General features: G+C 47.8%; 1 protein-coding gene across 1 annotated transcript; it reads right to left on the minus strand.

Annotated features, from left to right (window-relative positions):
• Positions 1 to 14409: 14409 nt before the first annotated feature.
• TUBA1A (tubulin alpha 1a) lies at positions 14410 to 18601 on the minus strand. The gene is made up of 4 exons (XM_038753033.1): positions 18480 to 18601; positions 16306 to 16528; positions 16057 to 16205; positions 14410 to 15602 (listed from the first exon to the last, which is right to left on the minus strand). Exons 1-4 carry the CDS (start codon positions 18480 to 18482, stop codon positions 14622 to 14624), a joined length of 1356 nt encoding a protein of 451 aa, XP_038608961.1. The 5' UTR covers positions 18483 to 18601; the 3' UTR covers positions 14410 to 14621.
• Between the last annotated feature and the right edge of the window lie 1179 nt (positions 18602 to 19780).

Raw genomic sequence — 19780 nt, forward strand, 5'->3', positions numbered from 1 at the left:
CAGCACCTATGTTGACAGGAGCTTTTAGGAACAGAAGACGGGTCAGCTCCAGGAGCCCAGGAGGGGAGAATTTCCTAGGTTTTCTGCCCCAGTTTGTAAAAACATCAAGCTGCAAAGTCACGTTGAGCGGGATCCAGCAGGGTGGGAACAGGCGGAAGATTCAAGCAGGCCCACCCCCAGACCAGACAAAACGTGAGGAGATTCCCGGATGCCATCGATGCAGGAGGAGAAAGCCGCAGAGCTGGGGCCAGGCTGCCGGCCGGCAGACTGCAGGGAAAAACTGCGGCAGCTTCTCCCTCCTTGGCAGAGCAGGAGGGAGGAAACACGGAATGCCCAGCAAAGACACAAACCGGTCTAGGCCGGTCTCGAGCCCATCTTCTGCCTTACTAGTTTAGAAGGAAAGATGGTCCCTTTTGCAGGGCTGGGGTGGTTGGCCATTTTTCATCCCAAACTTTGAGGTCTCCCTGAACCTTCACAGCCCAACCTGATTTGGGTGCTCTTTCCTCCCTTTTCATCGGTCCACTCTCCACGGCCCACACCGGCCCCCTTCAAGCCTCCCGTTTCCATTTGCTGTCAGGGTGTGGGCCCCTTGGGGAGCTGCATGTCTGTCAGGGGCATTTAAAATGCTACGTCTTTGTCCCCTTGCTCGGCTGTTCCTCAGTTTGGGCCTGGAATGAACCGACCCGATTCAAACTGAGAGACCCCAGGACGGGTGTCTGGTTGCTGTTTCTGCAGCCTCATCTGCTGCCTTTGTGCCACCATCTGCCCCTAAGCCCTTTTCTCTTCCCTCCTGCCCTCCCCCGTCCTGTCCTTCTGCTTTCTAAGATAACTGCCATCTGCAGCTCCTCCCACCCTGTCCTTAGGGACCCAGGGTCGTCTGAGAAAGGATCAAGCTGTATGCCAGTTCAAGCCTACATTCATGTGAACTGTAACCGCACCTATAGGCTTTGGGGTTCAGGATGAGGAGTTACCTTTGAAAGGAAGCCCCAGATCTCTTCCTTTGAAGGGATAACACATATTACCATTTCTTAGCATCCTAAACCAAGGACTTTTTGGTTAACTTTTGGGGTTGCTTTTGAAAGATCTGCCTACTTGTAATTGACACCTGAAAAGAAGGCTGAAAAACATGCCATTTTTTTACAGACTAACACATAGAATGCGTTTTACGTTTCTGGCCCTCATGAATGCTGGTCGGGGAATCGCACATGACGTCACCCACGTTAGCCTGGGAGTAACAAAATGATATCACAGGTGTCATTTTGTGGAAATACAGGAAGTTTGCCCAATCCTAGAACATTTCAACAAGCCACAGGGAAAGGGGGAGCCCTTACTCAAGAAACTTTGTGTCCTCTCCCAGGTCCGTGTGATCACGGACACTGCATGTGCACTCCGGAACTCAGATGTAGGAGCTGTGGATGAGGGAGGCCGGGTGCATATTGGACATGAAGGTGTTTGACACCCTCTCCCCCTGCCCCCATATCCGTGCAGGAAAAACAGAACATCTAGTCTAAAACTGGATGACTACATGGAGGCCCTTAGGCTTTAATAATAATAATAATAATAATGGCATTTGTTAAGCACTTACTATGTGCAAAGCACTGTCCTAAGCGCTGGGGGGATACAGGGTGATCAGGTTGTCCCACATGGGGCTCACAGTCTTAATCCCCATTTTACAGATGAGGTCACTGAGGCTCAGAGAAGTTAAGTGACTTGCCCAAGGTCACACAGCAGACGTGGCAGAGTCGGGATTCGAACCCATGACCTCTGACTCCAAAGTCCGTGCTCTTTCCACTGAGATGGAAACCCACATTTCTTCACTTCCCATTCTTACTCTTTCCCTCACCCTTAGCCTACTAAATTCTCATTTTTCCTTATTCATCTTCTCATTATATGCAGGAAAGTTTTTTTGCTAATTCTGCTGTATTGTACTCTCCCTAATGCTTAGTACAGTGCTCTGCACGTAGTGCTGAATAAATATGATGGATTGATTGATTCTAACATGATGCTTTTCTGTCTTTCCTTTCTGTTTCTGTCCCTTGTTTCCCTTTTGTATCTTACTGTGTCTGACAATGAACTCTCCTCCCTTCATCATGTGACTGGGAGATGGGTAAATTGACTTGCTCCCCTGATAGCTTATCCTGAAGTACTGGTTGGGGACACAACAGAAACATTTTAACCGATATTGGAACTGAAAATTTCAGCTGAAGTTCAAAGCTGGTTGCCATTGTTTGAAAGAAGATTATTTCTGGCCCTTCTGCTCCCACTGGAAATCAGTTTCTGCCCATGCGTGAGACTGCTTAGTATAAAGCCTGGCACATAGTAAGCACTTAACAAATACCATAATTATTATTAATGGGAAGGCTCTAGCATCTGCTAGAGAAGCAGCATGGCTTAGTGGATAGAACCCGGGCCCGGGAGTCAGAAGGACCTGGGTTCCAATCCTGGCTCTGCCACTTGTCTACTGTGTGCCCTTGGACAAGTCACTTAACTTCTCTGGGCCTCAGTTATCTCATCCTTAAAATGGGGATTAAGAGTATGAGCCCCAGGTGGGACAGGGACTGTGTCTAGTCTGATTAACTTGCATCTATCCCCCGCTTAGAACAGTGCTTGGAACAAGCGCTTAACAAGTACTTATTATTGTTATTTAATATTTATTATTATTAAAGTCTCAAATGACTCCACTCTGGGATCTGTGCAGCACTCTCTAATGGTTTTCATTCCAATAGTCTTCCCGAGAGGTCAGGGTAATGGCTCACAGTCTGATGTATGCACTGCAAGGGGAGGATGGATTTGGACTCCTGTTACTGAAATCATGAGCAAGGAGGCAGCAGGGGCTAGTGGAAATAGCAAGGCTCCTGAAGTCAGAAGTTCTGAGTTTTTGTCATGGCTCTGCTCCTGGCCTGCTGTGTGACCTTGGACAAGTCACTTAACCTCTCGGGGTCAGTTGAAGTGGAATACTTGCCTCTCCTTATCTCCCATAGTTGTTGTGAGGTCAGCATGAGGTAACCGATGAGAAAGGGCTTTGGAGCAATTCAAGTGCTCACAAAATCCAAGTGGTAGTATTATTGTTAATCAATGGTATTTATTGAGCGCTTACTATACGCAGAGCACTGTACTAAATGCTTGGAGGAGTAATTATTATTATCACCCTAATGCATTTGAGCTCTGGTAATTTGCCAGTCCTTACCTTCTTGATCCTTTCCCGGAAAGGCAGTTACCGAAAACATTTATTGGAAATGAATAGGATAAATCTCATTTTTTAGGTCTTAAAAAATGTATGGAATCTATTTCCCTTGCTTGTCCTGGCTATCAAGATTTGGGAGGAGGCCATATGTAATTTGAAACATCAGGAGGAGTTGGACAGACTACTGCCAGGACCCACATCCCATTACCTTCAGGGGTGTCATGAGTAAGAAGGGGGCCAGTACCAAGATGACCAACAAGACTGAAGCAAGTTTAGAAGATTATTGAAGAATTAGGCCAAAATTTCTTTCAAGGGTCTCCTTTTTCTACCAGCAAGGTCTTGATGTATTCTAAAATAAGAATATAATGACAATATCTGGCTTAGAGACCCCAGGTTGAGCTAGAATCTTGTGCTTTGGGGGTGGGATGGGGTGTGTGTGTTTATGTGTGTGTTTGTGTAACAAAATCATAATAATTTGTACTGATTGACCAAAATCCCGCAACTGACTAATTAGTGGGACCTATTACAATTGTAATTAAACCAAAAAGTAGGGCTCTGACAAAGGTAAAATTCGTAATAGGTATTTAGCCAATTCACTTAAATCATTCCATGAGTCAGACATACACGCAGATGCACACACGGGAAGCAGCGTGGCTCAGTGGAAAGAGCCTGGGCTTTGGAGTCAGAGGTCAAGGGTTCGAATCCCGGCTCCGCCACATGTCTGCTGTGTGACCTTGGGCAAGTCACTTAACTTCTCTGAGCCTCAGTTACCTCATCTGTAAAATGGGGATTAAGACTGTGAGCCCCAACGTGGGACAACTTGATCACCTTGTATTCCCCCTCCAGTGCTTAGAACAGTGCTCTGCACATAGTAAGCGCTTAATAAATACCATTATTGTTATTATTATAATTATTATTACACACACAGCTAGAAGTCTGGGAATTGTCCATGTGGATCCTACTGAACTAATGTTGTGTCAATTTTGCACCCTGTGGGAGGGGAAAATGGTCAGGAATTTTTGCATTCTGATGAACCCCCAGATTGTAGGCATCCCCCTACCCAACAACTACTCCAACACTTCTGCCCACAACCACCCATAGCACTTCTGTTCATATCTTAAATACCCTATTGCTTAAGCACTAGCTCATATACATAACCACTTTTTCTTCTTCCTACATTCTGGAAATTATGTTAAGTTTCTATCTCCCTTGCTAGATTATAAAGTTTTCATGGGGCAGGGATCTTGTCTACTAACTCTGTGATAGTCTCCCAAGTACTTAGTCTCATACTCTGAACACATTATACATTTAATTAACTGATTGATTGACAATGGACAGGCTGCTTTAGGTCTACTGAAAGTCCATTCTGCCTGCTGATTAGCATCTTGGGTGTACACTCTGCGGGTCTGGTTATTCCTTTTGGGCAGGGGTGGCCTGAAAATTTGGCATTATTCTACTATCTTCCCTGCTTCTAATCAATTTTAATACCTGTCTCCTCCTGTAGATTTGTTAGCTCCTTGTGGGCGAGGATTGCATCTAACAACTTTGTTGTATGGTACTCTCCCAAGCACTTAGTACAATGCTCTGCACATGGTAAGCCCTCTATAAATACCACAGTTCGATTGATAGTGGGGTTTGCCTGAGCTGTGGGGTGCACTCCATCCGTGGAGCTCAGTGCTTAGAAAGGATTGGGTGTTTGTGGGCATAGTGCAGAGTTGGTTCCTGGGCATTGGTGTCAGCAATGGGCTGAAAATCTGGGGCCCAGTGTTCTCTCACTTGAGGGCAGGGTCACATTGGCAGGTGGGACTGGTGGACGCCCAGGGAGTTCCGCATTATGTCACGCATCACCTACATGCAGCCGCCTACCACCCTGGCAAAGGCACAGAGCTGCCAAGGCCTGAAGGTCAGGGGTGGGCCCGTGCCAGGCTCTATCAGGAGGAGGAGTTTTCAGACAGTTCTCAGAGCCATCAATCAATCAATCAATCAATCAATCGTATTTATTAAGCGCTTACTGTGTGCAGAGCACTGTACTAAGCGCTTGGGAAGTACAAGTTGGCAGCCATCTTCAGCGCACAGCTGACTGTCACTGCTTATTAAGCAGAGAAATCACAAGCCAGAAAGCGCCTTGCCTACCTATGTGGAAGAATTTTGAATGCTCATCTCTCCCACTAGATTGTAAGCTCCTTGAGGGCAGGGATCATATCTTCTAATTCTGTTGTACTTTCTCAAATGCTTAGTAGAGTTTTCTCCACATCGTCATCATCCTTAGTTTCCCATGGCTTAGTGAAAAGAGCACGGGCTTGGGAGTCAGAGGTTATGGGTTCAAATCCTGGCTACACCGCTTGTCAGTTGTGTGATTTGGGCAAGTCACTTAGCTTCTCTGTGTCTCAGTTACCTCATCTGTAAAATGGGGATTAAGACTGTGAGCCCCACTTGGAACAACCTGATAACCTTGTACCTATCCCAGCGCTTACAATAGTGTTTAGCACATAGTAAGCGCTTAAAAATACCGTTATTATCCACCCTTTCTAAACTGTGAGCCCGTTATTGGGTAGGGATTGTCTCTATTTGTTGCCGAATTGTACTTTCCAAAGCGCTTAGTACAGTGCTCTGCATACAGGAAGCGCTCAATAAATATGATTAAATGAATGAATCATCATCATCATCGCATTAATTAAGAACTTACTATGTTTTGTGCTAAGTCCTGGAGTAGATATGAGATAATCAGATCAATATTATTGATTGATTGATGAATTAAGGCTCTACCCCGAGGCTCCTGGTTCCCACAGCAACTCTAGACCCAAGTCTAACATTCTTTTCTTGGAGGGGGAAAGGGTGTATAATCACCCTTCACTGAGGGACAGTAAAGCATAGTTTAAGCATTGCAATCTCATCGCCCTCCCTGGTTTTCCCTGAACGCCCTTGCCACGTGATCCCTTAGTATTCTCTCCCAGTTAATCAATCAATCAATCAATTAAATGTATTTATTGAGTGCTTACTGTAAGCCGAGTACTGTCCTAAGCACCTGGGAAAGTACAGTAGAATAGAAGTGGTAGACAAAATTCCTGCCCACCGTATAGAGTTTATATTCTAAAGAGGGAGAGAGACATTAAAATAAATATCAGATATTGGGGTTAGTTGAGTATAAGGATATCTACATAAGTGCTGTGGGACTGGTGCTTAGTATAGTGCTCTGAACACAGAATGCTTAAGACATGATGATGATGGTATTTGTTAAGTACTTACTATGTGCAAAGCACTGTTCTAAGCGCTGGGGGGATACAAGGTGATTAGGTTGTCCCATGTGGGGCTCACAGTTTTAATCCCCATTTTACAGTTGAGGTAACTGAGGCACAAAGAAGTGAAGTGACTTGCCCAAAGTCACACAGCAGACAAGTGGCGGAGCCGTGATTAGAACCCATGACTTCTGACTCCCAAGCCCCGGCTCCTTCTACTGAGCCAGCTGCTTCTCTAATAGTATTATGATTACTAAAAGCTCCTACAACTAATAGAGACTACAGTGAGAATACAGCTAATCATCATCAGTGGTATTTATTGAGAGCTTACTGTGTTCAGAGCACTGTATTAAGTGCTTGGGAGAGTACAATACAACAGAGTTGGTGGACACGTTCCCTGCCCACAGCAAGCCTAATCAGGGCAGAGTTTGTTCCATGTCTTGTGCCCTAAGCGATCTGCTCCGCCACCTGGATTTTAAACCTGATTAGCTTGTATTTATTCATTCAGTCGTATTTATTGAGCGCTTACTGTGTGCAGAGCACTGTACTAAGCGCTTGGGAAGTACAAGTTGGCAACATATACAGACAATCCCTACCCAACAGTGGGCTCACAGTCTAGAATCTATCGCAGTGCTTAGACCTGTGCTTGGCACATGGTAAGCAGTTAACAAGTACCACAATTATTATTATTATTATAACAATACCACTGGCATTTCTTTTCAGTATAGGAGAGCAGGGAATGTAACTGCCCCCACAACGTCTTCTTTCATTCGGCCTGTTTACTGGTGGCCGTCCTTCCGCCCAGTGAAGCTTGTTGTGGACAGAGGATGTGTCTGTGGTATTGTGATATTGTACTCTCCCAAGTGCTTAGTACAGTGCTCTGCACATAGTAAGTGCTCAATAAATCCAATTAACGGAGGACAGGCCCCGTCTCTTCAGGCAGCCGTGCTTCATCTGAGATTGCCGGAAGGGACGCTATGAGGCTACACAAAGGCGCTCCCCCATCCATTAGCGGTCCAGTGTGCTCCAGAGCTCTGGACATGTCATAAGATGCAGGGAATTTTTTTTCCAAGGATTATTAATAGACTTAAAAGACCTCATTCTGCAGCTGCAGTAGCAAGAAGCAGCAGCATTAGCCAGAATCCTTCTGCAGAGAGTGGTGCAAGGCGTTTCCCAGCTCCCTGGGAGAAAAAGGCCTAGATGTTTGCCTTGGACATTCATTTCCCCTTCTTTTGTCCCCTGCACCTGAAGATCTGGGAGCTGTGCAACTCAAAGACAGGGAATTTCCATCTCAACGGGTTAGAAATGGCAAAGGGAAAAGCCTACATCTCTCTCTAAGGGATGTGTTTGGTTGGGTTTTTGAAAATTGGCCAACATTCTTCCCATCCCTGGGCAGCACATATTTTTAGTGTTCTCTTCTGGTTTATGTTGAATGAGAGCTGAGGAGGAAAGAGGTGGAAAAGGGAACTTCATCTGAAAATGGTGGCTATTATTCTTTCCTGGCCTCCCAGTGAGTGGACTGTTGTTCCCTTAGGCACAAGTAGTAGAACTTTATCCTCAGATTTGTCTTTCCTCCACCTGCAAGGCATTATGCTTTCAGTTTTCATGTCTACTAGTAAACCATCAGTTCATTCACTCATATTTATTGAGCACTTACTCTGTGCAAAGCACTGTACTAAGCACTTAATCAATCTTAGAAATGCATGTAAAAAGTCACCAGCCTGCCCTCCACCTCATCCCTCCACCTACCGAATCAATCAGTTGTATTTATTGAGCAGTTACTCACTGAACTAAGCGCTTAGGAAGCAGCATGGCTCGGTGGAAAGAGCACAGGCTTTGGAGTCAGAGGTCAGGGGTTCAAATCCCGGCTCTGCCACTTGTCATCTGTGTGACTTTGGGCAAGGCACTTAACTTCTCTGTGCTTCAGTTCCCTCATCTGTAAAATGGGGATTAAGACTGTGAGCCCCCCGTGGGACAACCTGATCACCTTGTAACCTCCCCAGCGCTTAGAACAGTGCTTTGCACATAGTAAGTGCTTAATAAATGCCATCATTATTATTATTATTATTACACTACAACAGAGTAGATTGGCATATGACCCCTGCCCTTAGGGAATTTACACCCAGAAAGTGCCAAGATAAAGGAAACAAGCATTCGTTACTTCTCGTCCCACATAAATTGCTACCCTGAATTAAAAAGTGAAGGCTTTATTTGCACAGATGTCAAATCAAGCAATCAGTGGTATTTTTTGAGTGCTTACTGTGTGCAGAACACTATTCTAAGCACTTGGGAAAGTTGGTGGACCCCCCACTAATGCATCTAACTACAGATCAGAAGATTCCGAGTTCAACGCCTGGCTGGCTTGACTTCCTTTGGCGAAGCAGCGTAGCCTAGTGGATAGAGTGAGGGCCTGGGAGCCAGAAGGACTGGGTTCTAATCCTGACTCTGCCACTTGTTTACTGTTTAACCTTGGGCAAGTCACTTAACTTCTCTGGGCCTCAGTTACCTCATCCGTAAAATGGGCATTAAGACTGTGAGCCCCATGTGGGAAATGGGCTGTGTCTAACCTGACTTATCCACCCCAGTGCTTAGTACAGTGTCTAGCACATAGTAAGCACTTAACAAATGCCATTAAAAAAATGAGCTTCCAGTTTAGGAGATGAGAGGATCATTCTATTTGCTGCATAACTTAGTGGAAAGAGCATGTGCCTGGGAGTCAGAGGACCTAGTTTCTAATCCTGGCTCTGCCAACTGCTTGCTGTGTGACCTTGGGCAAGTCACTTAACTTCTCTGAGCCTCAATCCCTCAACTGTTAAATGGGTATTAAATACCTGTTCTGCCTCCTACTTAAACTGTGAGCCCCATGCAGGTCAGGGACTGTGTTTGACCTAATAGCACTTAGAACAGTGTTTGACACATAGTAAGAGCTTAACAAATGCCATAAAAATGTTTTTACCTAGTCTGTTGTTAGTGCAAGATGATTGATTAATTAGGTGTCATAACTCAGGCCAAAAATGGCCACTACCATGGGAAACCTCTTCTAGACTGTGAGCCCTTTGTTGGGTAGGGACCGTCTGTATATGTTGCCGACTTGTACTTCCCAAGTGCTTAGTACAGTGCTCTGCACGCAGTAAGTGCTCAATAAATACGATTGAATGAATGAATGAATGAAACTTCCTTTTGTGTGGGCAAGTGGACTGCTCCCAAGCATCAGTGCTTAGAACAGTGCTTGGCACATAGTAAGCACTTAACAAATACCACCATTATTGTTATTGTTAGCATCGTTCTTGGAGCAAAGGAAGAACTGAACGTGTGTGTGTGTGTGTGTGTGTTTATGTTTATAAATCAATGATGAAAGAACCGACTATGAGTAGGACTGAATACCTGAATGGCAGCCAAACTGACTTCTTTCTGCCTATCCACTATTAGTGCTAATAGAAACTAAAATGGAAACTCAGTTCTACTGAAGATAAATAGAGGAGGTGGAGGACACGTGAGAGGAAAGACTCAAGGGTGGAACCAAGTTGGGACATCCAGGGCAGTCTTCCTGAGGGCCTGGTGGTTTTAGGGAGTCCCACTCCAGCCCTTTTGGGGTTTTGGGGGGTCCAGCTCTGAGCAGCTCTTGGTGCCGTGAACATGCAGAATAATTTGGGAGCGTCTATTGAGCTTGTTTTACGCCCCAGGTCCATTGCATTTATGGGCTTTCATCCCTTTTATTTCTCCCTCACTTGACTCCACTTCCATTCTCCATGCCCCCACAAGATTCTCAGGGGAGGGGGAGCAGGGGACACAACACCAAATGTAAACTCTACCCCGAGGCTCACAGGTAAGTAGTGATTATACACTGGGAAGACCCCAGATGGTGATCTAGAGTTAGGGGGGTCTCCAGGCAGGGCTTCTTGGGCAGGCATCCCATGATCTGATCATTCCACTCCTGTCTTTGAGTCTTCCAAGGGCAGGGATTGCATCTTCTACCTCCAATGAGCCTTTCCAAGCATTCAGTACAGTGGTTTGCAACAGTGGGTGCTCACTAAGTACTCTTGATTGATTGATTGATTGATTGATGTGATACATTTACGGTTGTACAAAAGACCCAAGGCAGGGGAAACTCTTGGGATGAGAGCGGCTGATGTGGAAAGGAAGGGGCATTTTCCCACAGGAAGGGAACCAGGAAGGGAAATTGGTCCAAGGACTGGCCTTACTTGGGAAGAGTGTCTGTTTTCCAGAAGCACATTTGTCACATAGAAACTTGAGGTGGAGCCAGGATAAGAACCCAAGTTTCTTGATTCCCAGTTGAGTGTTCTTGCCACCAGACCACACTGCCTTTGCTTACTCAAAGCAACTTGTACTCAACCAATTCTCCCTCTCCGACTTTACCTTGCTAATCTCCAATCACAAACTAGCCCTCACTTTGCTTCTCTAACACCAACCTACTCACTGTACCCTAGTCTCATCAATGAAATCTGCCCCTGTCCTCCTCCTGGCCCGGAGCTCCCTCCCTCTTCATATCTGATGGATCACCCCATCTTCAAAGCCCAACTAAAATAGTGTGTCTCCTCCAAGAGGTCTTTTCTGCCTAATCCTGCATTTCCCCACCTTATTCACGGCCATCTGCATTGCCTATGCACTTAAGGTCTTTGATACACATCTTGCCCCACCCCACTTATGTCATTATGCGCTCACCTTTCCATTTCCCTTATTTACAATTTAATGTCTTTTTTCCCCTCTAGAGTGCAAACTCCTCGTGGGCAGGGATTGGGTCTCCCAACTATATTGTATTGTATTGCTCTACACGCAGTAAGTGCTCAATAAATACCATTGATTAAGAAATGTGATTTTCTGCTTAAGCTGTTGGTTGTGTGATTAAGGATGATCAGCTAGAGAGGGAACAGGGGCACCATGGCCTTGAACAGAAAAGAATTCTGAAATCAAGCAGTCTCATACCCCCTAGTGCTTTAACAGCTGCTGGTTTTGGAAAGCACCTCCCAGGTTAAAGGGTTGGGTTAGGTTGGGGTTGTTGGGCTGTGGGCCTGGTGGCTATCTACCCCAGAGTCTAGAGGAGCCCTCATTCCCACCTGCCCGTAGAGGAAGTCTAAGCCCTGCTGGGAAAGAGGCCAAAGGTCAACTTGGCTTGAGGGAGTCTAGGGGCAGTCAACCCACTAGCCTGCAAACACTTTGAGGGCAGGGACCGCGTCTACAATTCTCCTCTCCCAGCTCAGGACAGTGCCCTGCATAAAGTAAGTGCTCAATAATACCAATACCACTGATTGAACGACCCATAGTAACCGGGACCTGGACTGTATGTTGTAGCTTGCTCCTTCCCTTCTCTGAAGGTCACTCCCCTTTTGGACCTGCCTGCCCAGGCCCCTCCTGAGGTCACAATTACTTGTGTTTCCCCATCTGTACCCTTTAAGCATTTCATATTCAACCCACCCTCAGCCCCACAAGACATGTACATAGCTGTCATTTATTTTAATGTCTGTTTCCCCTTCTAGACTGTAAGCTTGTTGTGGGCAGGGAATGTGTCTGTTTATTGCTATATTGTCTTCTCCCAAGCGCTTAGTACAGTGCTCTGCACACAGTAAGCACTCAATAAATGCGATTGAAATACGATTGAATGAGACGGAGACAGTTTCTCATCCAGGGAGAAGAAGTGATGAGATGCCCAGGAGTTGCCCCCTAATTAACTTTTGCACAGTTTTATTATTGATATTGGCTTGAATTTTTAAGCAGTTTGCTTATTGCTCGGTTAACATTCCCAGGATTCTTCTCTGTGTCTGTTCTCCCCGTTTAGACTGCCAGTCCCTAGTCAGACAAGAGCCATGTCTTAACTGAGTTTTAGATAATCAGCCACTCATTCCAGTGTTTAAGTACAGTGCTGTCCTATACTACACACTGGAATGACTGATTATCTAAAACTCAGTCAATCATAGTATCAAGCACTTACTTTGCACAGAGCACTGTGCTAAGCACTTGGGAGAATACAATACAGTTGGTAGATACAATCCCTGCCGTCAAGGAGCTTACAGCTTAATGGGACATTCTGCACATTGTGAATGTTTAGCAAGTGTTAATAATTCTAACTTGTCCTGAAAACACCCCTACCCAGGGTTCCAGTGAAGTAAAGAGCCCTTATACCTAGGGAAGGGAAAGATGTATGTAATCTTCTTCCCTTGAAAAGCCAAGGAGCGTCTTTTGGCCTATATATTCAGGTTTACAATGATCCACTCACCCATCTCCACCCTATCAGGCAAGAGCTGAGCTCAATGATCGCCTACAAAACATCCGCTTTAGTTTTTTCTTCCTTCCCATCAGTTAAAGACACTACCACTAAAACAGTTTTCTCCAGCTGTTCCTATATTTCTGTCACCTCCCTCCCAAAGTTGTCTCCTGCACCACACTTCAGCTTTCTGTCATTCCCCTGGCACCCACCAGACATCCCCTTTGCCTTTCTCAACTTTAATGAAGTCTGCCAGGTTACTTTTGAGGAGGATTCAGTCACCCAGGCAAATTACTGGGCTCCAAATCTCCAATCAGTCAGTCAATCAATGGTATCTACTAGGTGCTTACTGTGTGCAGAGCACTGAACTAAGCGCTTGGAGAAAGTACAATCTGGTAGAGTTGGTAGACATGATCCCTGCTCACAAGGAGCGTAATAGTCTAGAGGTGGAGGCAGAGATTAAAATAAATGGCAGTGTGGAGGGATGTGGATATGTGTTGTGGGGCTTGGGTAAGGGAAAAATCAAGTCAGAGGGGTTCTCACACAGAGCTCTCCCACTTCGAGCAAGCCCCTATTGGTCACCAGCCCCATCGTAAGCACTTTGAAGGCAGAGATCGTATCTACTAACTCCCAAGCACTTAGTACAGTGCTCCACATACTGTAGGTGCTCAGTAAATACAATTGGTTGGTTCTCCTACTCCTATAACTACTTTCTTCCATGTAGCCTAAACAACTTTCCAGGGATCATCTGATAGGACAACTCCCTCTCCCTCACATTTGTCTTCAGAACTAGAACAAGCTGTCCTGCACTCCACTCCACTCCACTCCACTCATGCTCACTGGGCCTTAATGTTCCTGGGGATGTCATCCCTTCCTTTCTGAACTTTTCTATGAAGTTGTTTTTAATTTTGTATGCTGAATGATGTACATAGTATATTTTGCTGCTCAGTAGAATATTCAGGAAGAAATGTCTCCATTTTCCATTTTACAGTGTTAGTTCTGGAGGTCACAAAAATAGAAAGTAGGGACAAGTGAGTAAAGATTTAGGAACAACTTGACAGAGGTAGGCTCTGTCAAATGCCTGGATCCAAGTCCAAGTTGAAGAGGCCGGGGTTTATTTCACTTAGGTATCCAGTGAGAGATTTATTTGTTGTCACTATGTGAAATGAGTCTGCTAATCTTGGTTCAGTCCCCGGAATGCAGCGTTCCACATTTTGACCTCAGCTGCCTATGTGGTTCCCTAGGAAAGTGGCCAGCGTTCAAAAAAAGACAAGACTTCATGGGTTTTGGAAATGCCAGATTTTTTTCCCCACTGCCCCTGCGTTCCATTGGAGAATAAGGTGCTTTCACCAAGAGGAAGAGCAAGCCTTGGGGAGATTTCCCTATTCTAGAGCCCCACCATGGGTCTGCTAAGTAGAAGTCGACAGGGGCCTCCGCACTTTTAGAAGCTTAAAAGAACATGAGCACATAAGCAACGTCTTACCAGGACAGACCACTGATCTATCCAGCATCTTCATCTGACTCAGAAAAGTGGTGTTAAAGGAGCACCAACATCTCTAATAGTTTTCAACAAGCTGGACTTGGAATAATAGTTGGGTGATGAAGGGGAAAATCATCTTGAATGATTTAAAATATAACTTGGCTTTTTCATATAATTCCTGAAATATAGTGCCTTCTTTATAGAGATAGAGAAAGTATCATATGACCATTTACTCTCTCAGCTCAGATATTTTCAAAAAGAGGTAATTGAACACACGAGACACTAGACATCTAAGACAGGGAATGCTTTTATTCAAACCCCATTGGACGGCTTGGGTCTGTAACAAAATTCATGTTTTAGAGCACAGATCAGTTATTGTACAGCAAATATGTATGTTACAGCATACACCGCTTCATACAGATTAACTGACTGGGACCAAAACTTGTGTATGCTTAAAGATTAAGTTTCCCTGTGAAAGCAGCACCTTTGTGACAATTTACTTTAGTACTCCTCTCCTTCCTCTTCACCCTCTCCTTCCACGGAATCCACCCCAACCTCTTCATAATCCTTCTCTAGGGCCGCCATGTCCTCCCGTGCCTCCGAGAACTCTCCTTCCTCCATCCCCTCCCCCACGTACCAGTGGACAAAGGCACGCTTGGCGTACATCAGGTCAAACTTGTGGTCCAGGCGAGCCCAGGCCTCGGCAATGGCGGTCGTGTTGCTCAACATGCACACAGCCCGCTGGACCTTGGCCAGGTCACCCCCGGGGACCACAGTTGGGGGCTGGTAGTTGATGCCAACCTTGAAGCCAGTCGGGCACCAGTCCACAAACTGGATGGTACGTTTGGTCTTGATGGTGGCGATGGCAGCATTGACATCTTTGGGCACCACGTCGCCACGGTACAACAGGCAACAGGCCATGTATTTACCGTGGCGAGGGTCGCACTTCACCATCTGGTTAGCTGGCTCGAAGCACGCATTGGTGATCTCGGCTACAGAAAGCTGCTCATGGTAAGCCTTCTCAGCGGAGATGACCGGGGCGTAGGTGGCTAGGGGGAAATGGATGCGGGGATAGGGCACCAGATTGGTCTGGAATTCGGTCAGATCCACATTCAGGGCTCCATCAAACCGGAGGGAGGCGGTGATGGATGACACGATCTGGCCTATCAACCTGTTTAAATTAGTGTAGGTGGGGCGCTCGATGTCCAGGTTGCGGCGGCAGATGTCGTAGATGGCCTCATTGTCCACCATGAAGGCACAGTCAGAGTGCTCCAGGGTGGTGTGGGTGGTCAGGATGGAGTTGTAGGGCTCTACCACGGCCGTGGATACCTGGGGGGCCGGGTAGATGGAGAACTCCAGCTTGGACTTCTTGCCGTAATCGACGGAGAGGCGCTCCATCAGCAGAGAGGTGAAACCGGAGCCGGTGCCACCTCCAAAGCTGTGGAAGACCAAGAAGCCCTGGAGGCCTGTGCACTGGTCCGCCTGTTTGCAGGGGAAGATAGAGACAGACAGAGACAGAGAGAGAGAGAGAGGAGAGAGAGAGAGAGAGAGAGAGAGAGTCAGTGCTCCATAAGAGGCTATCATATGGAAATGAATCACACTGTAGGAAAACATACATTTGTTTATCTCTCCATAAATTCAGTTCTCCCCTATTTTAACATATGACACTTGCCTACCGTTTTACCATCCTGAGTTTTTCTCAACTAAAAAAATGAACTTTCATGAAATGATTCCCCTAAAATAAATGATCTTTGCACCCAAATGAGCTCTAGCTAATTTTAGAGACCCTGAAGAAACAGACTTCCAAGCACAGATAATTTCTTGCTTGTCTGACTCCTCTAAAGCTTATAAAAGCAAACAATTACATTTCAACATTTGTCGAAAACAACCTTCCATTTTGGATCTGAACCTATCAACTTTGGCAGATAATATATACCAGCTTCCTGATCCTGTCCAGCACCAGGTCAATGATTTCCTTGCCAATGGTGTAGTGCCCGCGGGCGTAGTTGTTGGCAGCATCTTCCTTGCCAGTGATGAGCTGCTCAGGATGGAAGAGCTGGCGGTACGTCCCAGTGCGCACTTCGTCTGTGGAGAGACACCATCCGAGACGCGGTGAGGGCGGTGGGGAGGAGGAGTAGGTGGAGAAGGATGAAGAGGAGGAGGAGCGGGACATGACAGGACTCACCGATGACGGTCGGCTCCAGATCGACAAACACGGCCCTGGGGACGTGCTTGCCCGCGCCCGTCTCGCTGAAGAAGGTGTTGAAGGAGTCGTCCCCACCCCCGATGGTCTTGTCACTGGGCATCTGGCCATCGGGCTGGATACCGTGTTCCAGGCAGTACAGCTCCCAGCAGGCATTGCCGATCTGGACTCCGGCCTGGCCGACGTGGATGGAGATGCACTCACGCTGTGAGAAAGAGAAGAAAACTGAAGTCTTAGGGTTGTGGGAGGCAAGGAAAAATGTATGATATTTGTAAAACCACCAGAAAGTCAGATCCTTAATAGATCAGAATTGAGGGTAGAAAAGGCATCTGTTGAGATGTGTGTAGTTAGGCGTGCTCTGAATAGCAATTTGTTTTTGGCTGTCGTACAGCTCGGCACATAATGCGAAACCATTGTTCCGCCAGACACGCTGGAATGGGAGTATTTGAGAGGGACAAAAAACACGGTAAAGCATAAGCGATCTATACAAAACTGAAGCACAGAATTCACCAGCTAATAAGGACGAGTCCAAGATGATGCAGCAACAGCAGAACGGATGGTTGTTAGGTTTCCACACCTAGTTTTTTTTTTAATATGAAATGCTTTTCAAGATCTACGTAGCAATTAAAAAGAAAATCCCCTTGCTGCGTTAAATGCAGAGGAGGCACTCTCTTCCCCTACATCTGGGACCTTCGTGCTGCTAGGTATCTATTTTTGCTGCGGTATAGGGGAGCCACACCCAATGCGGGAGCTCCCGCCTCCCCGCCCCCTCCCCGCATCAATCAGTGCTGGAAGGGAGGAAAAACCCACCGGCCTCCGCCTGCTAAACGCCCCGCACCGTCTACTCCATTATTCAACACCGCCAGATCTTATTTCCAGCCACCGGCCTGCATGAGCTCATCATGGTGTCGCTCGGCCAAGTTTCCTCCTCGGACCTCGCCCGAGCGCGGGGAGAGAAACCAATTCATGGACTGGTTCCGGAACAAAAGGCGGTGCCTCGTCCCATGACAGAAAAGAGAGGGCGGAGACCCCCAGAGGGTCTCCACGGCCGTACGGTTTTCTAGAACGAGGGATGTGGTGGCCGAACAATCCCCCGCTCCGAGAAAGGGGGTCTCATAGCTTTAAACGCCGGGAAGCCCCCACTTGAGCTGGTTCCCCCTCCTCCAGTATCTATTTAATCGCAGCGTGGGAATCGACGTGTTTCTATTGTGTAGGGCCCAGTGCCCTACCCGTCCTGGAATATTTAAATACCATCATTATTATTATTATTATTTAGGGCGCTCCCACCCGCGACGCTCGCTCTTTGTCTCACTGCGCCTTGGGGCTCCAGTTGGCCGGGACAGACGGCTGTCGAGGGGATGGGGGCAGGGGGCAGGGGGCAGGGGCAGGGCATCTCCCCAGGGACCCGGAGGACCGGCCCACTCTTCCCCAGTCTACGTCCCGGTCCCTCCCTCGGGCTGCGCTGTCAAGGCAGCGAAAGAAACCAAGGCCGCAGGGGCGGAGCCGCCCCCTTCTCTCCCTCCCTCTTTCTTTCCCTCCCTGGTCCCCCGAGGGAACCAGGTTGCCCGATCGGCCTCTCTAAGGAGGACGGAGGCCATTTCAGCTAGCGAAACCGCGGCCAACCGAGCCCCCTCCCCTCTGCCCCCCACCCCCCGGGATCAATCAATCAATCAATCAATCGTATTCATTGAGCGCTTACTGTGTGCAGAGAACTGTACTAAACGCTTGGGAAGTCCAAGTTGGCAACATATAGAGACAGTCCCTACCCAACAGTGGGCTCACAGTCTAGAAGGGGGAGACAAGAACAAAACCAAACATATTAACAAAATAAAATAGATATGTACAAGTAAAATGAATAGAGTCATCAATATGTACAAACATATATACAGGTGCTGTGGGGAAGGGATCCCATGCCCTCCTCCTCCCCCGCCCCCAGCCTCGGGCGTGCACCCTTGGGGACCCCCGCCCTTGCAGACGAGCCGCGGCGCCCCCCAAATTGCCAGTCCCGAACCGGAGGAAACGAGCCCTCGCCCCCAACCACCGTCCCCTCCGCCTGCTGGCCCAGACCCAAGGCAGCGGCCTTCCGCGCTCTCCCGGGCAGGGGAAGGGGCAGCGGCCCCGGGGCCGGACTCGGACGGGGCTCCGAGAGGCCTTACCATGCTGGCGAAGGCGGGGCAACGGAGCGGGCAAGAAGGAGAAGAGGAGGAGGAGGAGGAGAAGGGTGATGCTTTCTTACAGCGCGACTCTTAGGCGGTCGATGTAAGAGAACCTGCGGCACATGGTCCAGTGCGGCTCCCTATATACAACTCGGTCACCATGGGGATGGGCGAGGCCGTTTTCCCGTTGGTCCAGACCCCTCGATCTGCCCGGAGAAGCCCAGAACGGAGAATTGTGATTGGTGCCTGCGACGTGGGATGAGGTAATCTCCCCCCACCCTTCTCGCTCCCCAGCATCCAGAAGCTGTTTGCATCCTCCAGACAAAGAGACCGAGCGAAGCTGTAGCCAAGCACCATCAGGGGAGGGAATTGGGGGGGGGGGGCGGGGGAGAGGGGCGGTGGCTGATTCAAGCTGGTCCGGCGTTAACCACAAAACGACCGTTGAAACCACCCTTCTCAAAGTCACTCGAGGAGCAGAATGAGTGACCCCCGGTCCCCCCGTCTCCCCGAATATCCCCGAAACGCGATACGATAATTCAAGAAAACCAAGGCTTTTACCCTCCTAATGATGGAAATGTGGAGCGGTGGAGGGGAGGTGATGGATCGATGGGTCCGAGTAAAACGCAGATTTTATTGGAGGGGGGGGGAATAATAAAGATTCCGGTCCTGAACAGCTAGATCCAACCGCATCTCTCCCCTCCCTGCTCTTTATCAGGTGCAGTGATTCAATTTTAGAATCTTGATTGTGGTGAAACAAAATGCCTCCCAAGCTGGATCGGGGGAAGGAGAGGATCCCGGGATAATAGCGGAACCGAGAGGTTTACCTCCTCATCCAGGAAGCGGGGTGGGGAGGGTGGGACAAGAGAAAACAGCAGCAATTATGTGACAGTCTCGTTCGGGGTTATTCACTGGCTGCCCGGGCTCTGGGAAAACCAGTTCAGATCGGGCAGAGAAGCTGGCAGGACCGTGGGGGCTTCCCGCGGGGGCCACTGTCTGGAGAGGAGAAGGCAAGAGGGAACCGAAAGAGGGATGAACCAGGGCAGCGAGCTCAGTTTACCAACCACGGACAACAGAGCGATTGTGCAGTGAGTCTCCGGCCGCTGCCCCTCTCTCCCCCCATCCCCACCCCACCCACCCTCGGCAAGAAATCCGGGCCGTTTCAGACTCAAAACTGTATTTCTCTCTTTCCGAGCCTCACGGCAATTAGCGACCCGCCTTCGGCGTCGAGGGTTTATAAAGAACTGGCGGTGTGGCCCCCAATACCGTTGCTATTCAACAATGCGCCCCCCCACCCCTGTACC

The sequence above is a fragment of the Tachyglossus aculeatus genome, chromosome 10 (genome assembly GCF_015852505.1).
Source record: "Tachyglossus aculeatus isolate mTacAcu1 chromosome 10, mTacAcu1.pri, whole genome shotgun sequence".
NCBI lineage: Eukaryota > Metazoa > Chordata > Mammalia > Monotremata > Tachyglossidae > Tachyglossus > Tachyglossus aculeatus.

Excerpts from the sequence above, each read along its gene's own strand:
- TUBA1A (XM_038753033.1), bottom strand. Across the intron at positions 16,206-16,305 it reads TCTGGAGCCGACCGTCATCG|ACGAAGTGCGCACTGGGACG; the intron begins GTGAGTCCTGTC and ends GTCTCTCCACAG. Across the intron at positions 15,603-16,056 it reads TGGACAGGATCAGGAAGCTG|GCGGACCAGTGCACAGGCCT; the intron begins GTATATATTATC and ends CCCTGCAAACAG.